The sequence below is a fragment of the Salmo salar genome, chromosome 14, assembly GCF_965601325.2.
Source record: "Salmo salar chromosome 14, fSalSal1, whole genome shotgun sequence".
NCBI classification, from domain to species: domain Eukaryota; kingdom Metazoa; phylum Chordata; class Actinopteri; order Salmoniformes; family Salmonidae; genus Salmo; species Salmo salar.
In genome coordinates this window covers 10,115,573-10,124,393 of record NC_138304.1, presented here as the reverse complement: position 1 = coordinate 10,124,393, position 8,821 = coordinate 10,115,573, and the positions used below count along the sequence as shown (strand labels likewise).

Genomic DNA, 8,821 nt, shown 5'->3' with positions numbered 1-8,821 from the left:
ATCATCAAGCCCTTGACTACTTGAATCAGGTGTGCTAGTTCAGGGCTACAACAACATTGTGAAAAGTTTGGGGTTCCCTGAGGAGAGGTTTGAAAAAGGCTGGACTAGAGGCTATTACCACAGTATACTTCATTTGAATTTACTGCATGTTGTTCCTTTAAAACTAAAGTGGACTGACAACCTATATGACACTAGAATTACAGAAAGGTAAGACATGAAACAATGCATAGAGTAAATTCATGCTCATTTTAATAATTTCATAAAAAAGATTTGTTGAACACAATATACAAATACCTTACCATGCATTGTGTGAGACTTCTGAGAAACACGTGGGAAATATCGGTACATCTTAAAACAATGTAATATTTCAATAAACATACAGCTAGCTGTACAATGACCCGTCACCATACATCATATAGGTTCAATGCAGCCTTCATATGGCTCCAGATAACAACAGGAAAACAATAGAAACCGAGGAATTCAGTTTCTGCCAACCACCTCAGTTTTCTGCCAAGTAACACAGATGTTTAAGAATGTTCTGTGGAAATCTTCAAAAACTTGAGTATTACACATTCTAACAAATATTTCACTCGTTTTGACAGGTAACGGTAGTGCATATAAATTATATCAAACATACTTTTTGTGAATATGATTCTATTTACAGATCAAAGTCATAAATACACTGTTTCAAACAGTTCATGGATCGACATAGGACTAGGTGTAAGGACGAGGAGATTGTGCGGCTAAGTTATCCTCGTAAACACACACACACACACACACACACACACACACACACACAAGGGAAGTATTGTCATCTAGTGATGTTACGCTGATCTCCCCACAGTGTAGAAGCTGAGTGTTGCAGCTTCCATGGCAGTACCATTTAGATGTATTGTTGACAGAAGAGCAACTAGGTGCTGAGCTGTCCAGCTCGTCAAAGTGCTGGACAGAAATCATGGATTGTTTTTTTTTTTTTTTTTAAACATTTCACTTCAGTATCTCCACTTCCTACAGGGGACCTTTTAGGTGACATTAAATTAACATTGAATCAACTTTTAAAAAGATGCTATTTGTTTTTGGTTTAGTTTCATTGTGTTTGTTGCTCTGTGATTTCTGCCAAACCTCGAGATGTGTTGTTGGCGGTGGTCACCCTCAAGAGGGACCTGGCAACCCAAAGTATAACATCGGCTGATGTCAAATATTGTTGTACGGAGGTTTGTTTTTTTGACATTGGTTGACAGTCACAAGGCTAGTCTAGGGCTTCAAAATATCATGTGACGTGGGATTTTTCTCTTTCTCTTTGGAAAGAAACCACTCAATGGTTTATTTGATTGGCCTTAATTGTCTTTAATACTGTGCATGAATTAGATTAGGAGATCACATTTACTGGACTTCCATTCTTGGAAGGGAGATACTCGGTATTAATTCGATTTTTTTGCGAAAGAATATTAAGATATTTAATTAAGTGCTAATCAGATGTGGCACAACACCTCTGTTGGACTAAGTTCCGTCTGGCTGTTAAAGTGCTTTTTATCAGGTCATCTTTGGAGCTTATTGGTTAGTACAGTTTACAGTGACTTTCATTGGTTTTTCCCACTGGGAAAATTTGAATGATGGAGATCATTGCTTTATGGTAGGCAAATACGTCAAATAATAAGTAGCAGGTTCGCAACAGCTTTGCTGTGAATATAGAACTTATGTGGCATTTGTTAATATTGACTTGAGATTTGTGAGATAACGTATAACATTGAGCGTATAGTGCTATGAGTTGGGTGTTGAAAGAATAACCTGACTCTTTAGTTTAAACACTGTTCTAGCTCTCAACCCTTGCAAAAAAAAAGTGCAACTTGTGCTGGGAAGTCCAACGATTTTGGAAAGTCCACAAAGCACAATTGGGAATACACTATTGCTGAGAAGACATAAGGAAGACCGGAAGTATTTTCCTCTCATTCGAGAGACAAATAGATTAGTTGTGTGTAGAAAACAAACATTTTATAATAACGACTTAAAACTGTTAAATAAATTATAAAATGACATACAAAAGACACTGTCATAAAAAAAGGCACACAAAAGTCTTTAGACACCTGTTACAAATGGGTAGACCTTCTGTGTTACAAATACCTGTGGACCACTAGCTTGAATTTTGAACGCTAGCTGGCAACATCCCATCCAATCCCGTTACAAAACAAAACATATACCCGAAAATAGTCACGAAAAACAACAATCGTTCTGAAGTGCAAGTGTCTCTCATCTTGTCCCAATTGAACACCATAGTCTCTTAGTGTAAATTAGCTTCATTTTACTTGTCAGAGCAAAGATTGTAGTATCTGGCTAAGGACCAAGATATGGTACTTCTGCCACACAGCAGTTCAATAGCACTCCTTCAAGGCATCACTCTCTTAAACTCATCATAATCTTCTTTCTGAGGGTTCCCAAAACAAGTGTTGGGGTCCCCCACCCTCTTCTGCAGGGGCCCTAAGTCAGTCAGGCCCTCGCGCACAAGCAGAGCAGCTCCAAAGAGCCAGATTGCAGGATTCCTCCACTGCAATAAAACAAGATGCCAAACACAGCCTAAAACTGGTGCTTTTATAAAGATCATGGTCAAGGCTTGTTATGTGGGGGAAGCCCCACGTATCTCCATCTCTACTCCACCCTGGTCCATTGGCGACCGTCCCCCTTCTGTCCCCCTCTCGCCCTCCTCCCTTCCTATCTGTCCATCCTCATCCTGTCCATCCTCATCCTGTCCGTCATCTAGCGTCAGCTCAAACTGGAACTTGTGACCTCCTTCTCCGCCCTCCCCCTCCCCCTCTCCGTCTCCGGTGCAGAAGGGGGGAGAGGGGCTCTGGGGGATCATGCTCTGGTACCAGTTCCTGTTGTCTTCCAGGGTATCCAGGATATCCTGGGCGTCAGGGTGCACCAGGTCAGCCCACGTCTCCCACAGAGGGTGGACGATGTAGTCTATGAAGCTCACCTGGAGAGAGGGAGAAGAGAGAGGGTGTAAGATTTCAGGATAGAATAGCGTGTACGAATACTGTATTAACAGCAGTGGAGAGGGTTGAGAGAGCGTGTGTATGCAAACAGTATGCGGACATACCTGTATATGTGTACATGTATTAGTAACCTACCTGGCTCTTCTCCACTGAAGCCGTATGCTTATCACACATGGGGCTGATCTCGATGCCTCTCTCCCTCTCCCGGTCTCCCTGGTGGGAGAACTCGTTCATGATGCGGTCGGTCCACTGGCGGTACAGGTCCAGGGACTTGGTCGGATTGCTCAGGTCTGCGCAATGAACCATGTTACGCATCACCTGGAAGAGATGGGACGGAGAGAGGATTGTGTGAGTTTGTGTGTGTGTGTGCGTGCATGTACCTACATGCCTGTATGTGCACCTGTATGCGTGCCTATGTGCTTGTGTGTGTGTGTGTGTGTGTGTGTGTGTGTGTGTGTGTGTTTACTGCATGCGTTCTTGTGCATACGAGTGTGAGCTCCTACCTGTATTTTGTCTGTGTAGTTGTCCAGCAGCAGCACTCCAGAGCTGGTCACCTTCTTGGTCTCCACCATGGTCTTCAGGTCAGCCAGTAGGCTCATGTGTTTGGACATGTCGGTGGCCAGTACCTGGAGGGAGACAGAGAGCGAGCGAGATCGTTGTTAGTGATTTAGACATGTTTATGCTTCAGTAATATAGGATATAGTATAGTAAAATATATAGTATACGGAATTGAGAATTGAGACAGGGATAGAAAGATGGACCGTCGGACGGACCAACGGACCGACCCACGGTCGGAGACTCATACGAATGGGACATCAGAAACAAATGTCTTTGATCAGAACCGGGGCGTTCTCTCACCATGTCTATGACCATTCTCCTGAGGGACTGGCGTTGTTTTTTGGTCAGGTTCTGAAAGATGTCACAATTGTCCTCCTGCAGCAGCTTGAAGCCCACGGCCAGGTGGTGGTTCTCCAGGACAGACTCGTCGTTGTACATCAGGGCCAGCTCTGAGTCTGGACAGACAGAGAGTGACAGAGAGACGGACTGATTAGAAGCAAAATGTCAAAAACATTTTCTTACGTGGTTTTTGTGACGATGCATTTCAAACTTGAATATTTGACTTGTATCTTCAAATATGCCATGAAATTATAAACGATAAGATAAAGTGTACGAAAGCAGCAGAGATTATGAATTGGGTGCTGTTGTTAAGATTTTGATGGAGAAAGTACTCACTAGTGTTAATGAGGAACTGGTTGGTGACCCCAGGATGGTCCACGTCATGGATGGCTGCCGCAAAGATGGCCGCCAAGATCTCCAGATCTGTGAAGACGGCCTGTGATCGGACAGGAGAGATTTGATGAGTTTTCAACATTGAGAGTGAAGGTTTCACTGCAGTAAAAATCCTGCTTGACAAGACACAGTAACACACATTCAGCTGGTAATGACTCATTCTGACATAACGAGGTGGAGTGGCGGTCACATATTTAGGTGGAGTGGTGTGACATTGTTCATGTGTGTTTATTGATAACACTTGCTGGTATACATGATTTATAATTACTTGGGACAGGGCTCTCCAACCCTGTTCCTGGAGAGCTACCGTCCTGTAGGTTGTCGCTCCAAACCTAAACTAGCACACCTGATTTGAATAATTAGCTGGTTGATAAGCCGAATCAGGTTACAACTAGGGTTGAAGCGAAAACCTACAGGAGGGTAGCTCTCCAGGAACATGGTTGGAGAGCCCTGACTTAGGGGTTTGCTATGTGACAGTGTTGTTAGTCACTCCTCAGAATATTCAACACGAATCAAGAAGACAAAGCGGTGCATATTAAGTCCAGCTGGGTCAGATCACTTACGTCCAGAGCGGGTGTGGCGAGCAGGATGTGTGTGGACTGGGCCACGTCTGCAGCGTGGAGGCTGTTGTGGTATTCTACGTCTGAGTGGTAGTGCGCTTCCAGGGTCAACATGAAGGTCACGAATGTGTCCGCAGGGATCTTGAACGTCTTCATCAAGTCTCGCTCCTGCACGGGACACACAAAGAATCACAATGCCGTTAGCTTGATGGAAATAATGTAACCAACAACGTCTTCATCGGGTCTCGGCTCCTGCACGGGACACACACAAACACAAGACACCACACCGCCACTCATTAACTAAAGGAGAAATGGAACCCATTTACCTGTCATACTGTATGTAACACAACAACCCATAAACACTCTCTGATGATCCTTTTAAATTTACTTCCAATTAAAATGACTTTGGTTTTTACCATTGAATTTGTCTGTTTAAATTGCAATGACTCCGTCCAAAAAAATGCAATCACAATGCAAAAACTGCTAAGAAAAATGAATTGCTTGACTTGGCTGGCACTGCGTGTTAATGTCCACTTATCCATATGACTATATTAGTTCCTAGACTAGTTTCTACTACAGTAGCATAAGTAATCCTTCAGCTACTGACCCAGAAGATGAGGACACATTATTGAGAACACACGAGTTCTGATGTGCAGTACTTTAGGCTGTGCGCTGGTGACTCACCCTGTGTGTGTGTGTGTGTGTGTGTGTGTGTGTGTGTGTGTGTGTGTGTGTGTGTGTGTGTGTCTGCAAGGCACCTCAGTCAGAGAAAACACAGCAATCTGACAGGAATGAAAGAGGAGGAAGATGAGAATGAGGAAGAGGAGGAAGAGCACTGACCTGGAAGATGGTGTACATGGTGCATGTGAGCGGGCGGTTGTGGGAGTGCTCGGCCACCCTGAAGATGTTCAGACCCCACTTGTTGATGTCCTCAAGGTCCTGAGAAAGAGAGAGACATTGTCAGGGTATGCTCTTGCAGACAGATGGCTGGAAGGTGCAGTCACAATGCGTTGTAATCAGGAAGACAAATTAAATATCCAGATATTTGGATTGGAATTTAAATTCAACAATCAGAAAGTGCCGTTTGTTAGACGCTTCCATCGGTGTCCTTGTGCAGAATATGTGCGCCTTTGGTTTGGGGACATCTACTTTATAATGTTGTCCGTTACCAGTTTTTCACATTGATCAAAACAAATAAGCTCATCATAAAAATGTGTTTGTCACTAGGTGATACGTCGTCATTAGCCTACATTATGGGTTTGTCTTCCTTACATTTATATTTTAGTCATTTAGCAGACTTTCTTATCCAGAGCTACTAACAGGAGCAATCAGGGGTACGTGCCTTGCTCAAGGGCACATCGGCAGATTTCGCACCTAGTCAGCTCTGGGATTCAAACCAGCAACCTTTCGGTTACTGGCCCAACGCTCTTAACCGCTAAGCTACCTGTCGCCCTGTCTTAAACCTGAATTTACCCCAACCCCTGAGGGGTATACCACAAAGCAGGATCAATGAGTTAGCCAGCTAACTTGCCTAAATGTACAGAAAAATTACTTTTATATATTTTTTTTTTTATAAGATAAGCTTTAAATGGGCATGGTCTATAGTTGACTCAACAACCAAAAACATATTTAGCTAAACATTTGTTATTTCTGGTTGTTTATCAAAGTTTGCTGGCTTTGTAGTATACCCCTATAAAGTATAGACTTCCCCAGTACCTTAGACAGCAGGTCCTCCTGGTCTGTTTTGACCCCGAAGCGGCTGACGCTGCAGCCTTGGAGCCCGGGGGTTTGGCTGACCTTCCTGACACCACTGATATGGGTCATCGTCCCTTGACCCTGAGTCTGACCCCCCTGCTGGGTCTGGTGGTGGGTTCTCTTCTTCCTCTCCCTGGTCTTGGCCATAGGGCACGGCAACTCCAACTCATTCTGCTTGTCTGGAGGGAGAGAGGGATGGAGAGTGGGATGGAGAGAGAGAAAAGAAAAAATGGTTCAACTACTGCACCATAGAATGAAAACACTGAGTGTGGTCATTTCAAATCACAAAGCAATACATACAGAATGTACATTTTGACACTACTCAGTTTTCTTTTACAGCACATAACATTCATTTACATGGTAAAATGGTAATTACACCGCATTGGGAGAAGAGGCTATATTGACTTGAGTGGACAATCATTTAGTCAGTGTATATGAGTAACTGGTCTGAACTGGTTCTCTGACTAGACCACTCAGTCTTCCTATCTACTGACAGTCATTCAACTACTCTCTCAATCAAGCCCTTCTCTTGTTCTCTTCCGTCTTCTCCAGTTAAAATCCACCAGGAAAGAGCCAAATGACATTGAGCATAATAAACTATTTCAATATTCAATGTAGAGGGAACACATAAAGACATAGAAATAACATGTTAAAAAAAAAGAAATACATTGCAAAAAAACATGCGATTGAAAAACAATGGTATAACATTTAGGATTTATTCGTAGAAAGAGAGAAATTCCATAATATTCAACGAGGCATCAATTCTCAGTGGAGAGATTAAGTGTTTGCAGATCAATAAAAGCTTGTTGCCCAAACCATAACAACGCACAGCAACGTTGGCTGCTGCTTTGTTGGATTAAGGAGAAGTGTTTGGGAGGATGGCTTGTTGCAGTGGAGCCGAAGCGTCCTCTCTCGAGGCGCTACATGTTAGTGTCACGGGGTGTGTGCCGCTGACCGTGTGTATCTGGCGGCTAACCGTGTGTTTTTTTTTCGCACACTGCCTCAGCTCTGTTCTCTATGAGGCGTAGGAAGATGATTTGCCTCGACCTGACAGCTACTAGCCGCAATGCAGAACACGAACCTTAAATCACTATCCATTCTCTCTCACTTCCTCCCTCATTTCTCCACCCCGCTTCGCTTTATTCCCTCAACCTTAACGTAACTGTCTCTTTATATCTGATCAATATCCCTCCTTCTCTTCCTGCTTTCCTCCCTTCTACCATCTCCCTCTGCTTTTTCATCCGTGAAGAGAAAGATGGAGGCTTGTTTACGAGTCGGTGCACTGCGCAGTTTTCTCAGAGTAGCAGTTTTCTCCGTGCTGGCGGAGAAGGTGGTGTGAGCTGGCTAATTGTCAGGGAGCCATGGAATGTGTCACTGTTTTTTATATATATATATATTTTAGAGATGAGGCAACACCATATACAGGTAACAAACGCCCTCTTTCGTTTTCTCTCCCTCGCTCTGCAGAACGACGGAGTCCCAGGGAAGAGTAGAATCACCTTTCCTTTTCTCTCTCTCCCTCTTCAGCGAGACAGAGGGAGCACTCCAGCAGACCAGATGAGACTGGTTTGAAACTATCGCAACTCCACTTTGGTACCCCACTCCGCGCAGCGTCTCATTCTCTCTGACCCTTCAACCTATTTTCTCCTCCTGCTTAATCATTTATGATTACTATATTATTAAGATTTGTTTATCTTTGTGTAAAAACCAATAATAGCTAAAACATCACCATTCAGGCAAAGGTATAGTCCATTAGCACAGCGAGAGGCAATACGTGTTTTGCGTGAAGGCGTGTTCTGACTTGACTTACCAAGGAAAGTGTTGGAGATGAACTCTGACACCTGGTTGCCGGAGCGACTCATCTCTGACAGGTGGGTCAGCTCCCGGTTCAACATCCTCTTGAACTGGGGAGACACAAAATGACACAACACCATGTTAGGTCGCCATTAGACACTTTAGCTCACTTGGTAAAGCATGGTGCTTGCGATGCCAGGATAATGGGTTTGATTCCCAGGGACCACCCATATGTAGAACGTACTAAGTTACTTTGGATAAAATTGTTTACCTCAGGTCAGCCATTTCCTGTTGCCATTTAGCAGTGGGAAGCATATAAACGGTTTTGTGTTGAATTGCAGTAACAGAAAATAACACAACACTGTGTTAGATACACTGTGTTAGGTACACTCTGTTAGGTACACTGTGTTAGATGTACTGCATGGAGACCAA

The 8,821-nt window shown here is 43.6% G+C and overlaps 1 protein-coding gene across 3 annotated transcripts in view; it reads right to left on the bottom strand.

Moving 5' to 3' along the window:
• Positions 1 to 227: 227 nt before the first annotated feature.
• The window catches only part of LOC106568722 (3',5'-cyclic-AMP phosphodiesterase 4B), a 173,249-nt gene continuing 164,655 nt past the window's right edge, over positions 228 to 8,821 (bottom strand). For all 3 annotated transcript variants that reach the window (XM_014139302.3, XM_045693840.2, XM_014139304.3), the window contains 9 exons: positions 8,406 to 8,499; positions 6,557 to 6,774; positions 5,681 to 5,779; positions 4,844 to 5,008; positions 4,224 to 4,323; positions 3,849 to 4,003; positions 3,494 to 3,616; positions 3,126 to 3,308; positions 228 to 2,971 (listed from right to left, as the gene is read on the bottom strand). In XM_014139302.3, the coding sequence (XP_013994777.1) occupies positions 2,612 to 2,971; positions 3,126 to 3,308; positions 3,494 to 3,616; positions 3,849 to 4,003; positions 4,224 to 4,323; positions 4,844 to 5,008; positions 5,681 to 5,779; positions 6,557 to 6,774; positions 8,406 to 8,499 (1,497 nt within the window). In that variant the 3' untranslated portion in view covers positions 228 to 2,611. The remainder of the gene's footprint in view (positions 2,972 to 3,125; positions 3,309 to 3,493; positions 3,617 to 3,848; positions 4,004 to 4,223; positions 4,324 to 4,843; positions 5,009 to 5,680; positions 5,780 to 6,556; positions 6,775 to 8,405; positions 8,500 to 8,821) is intronic.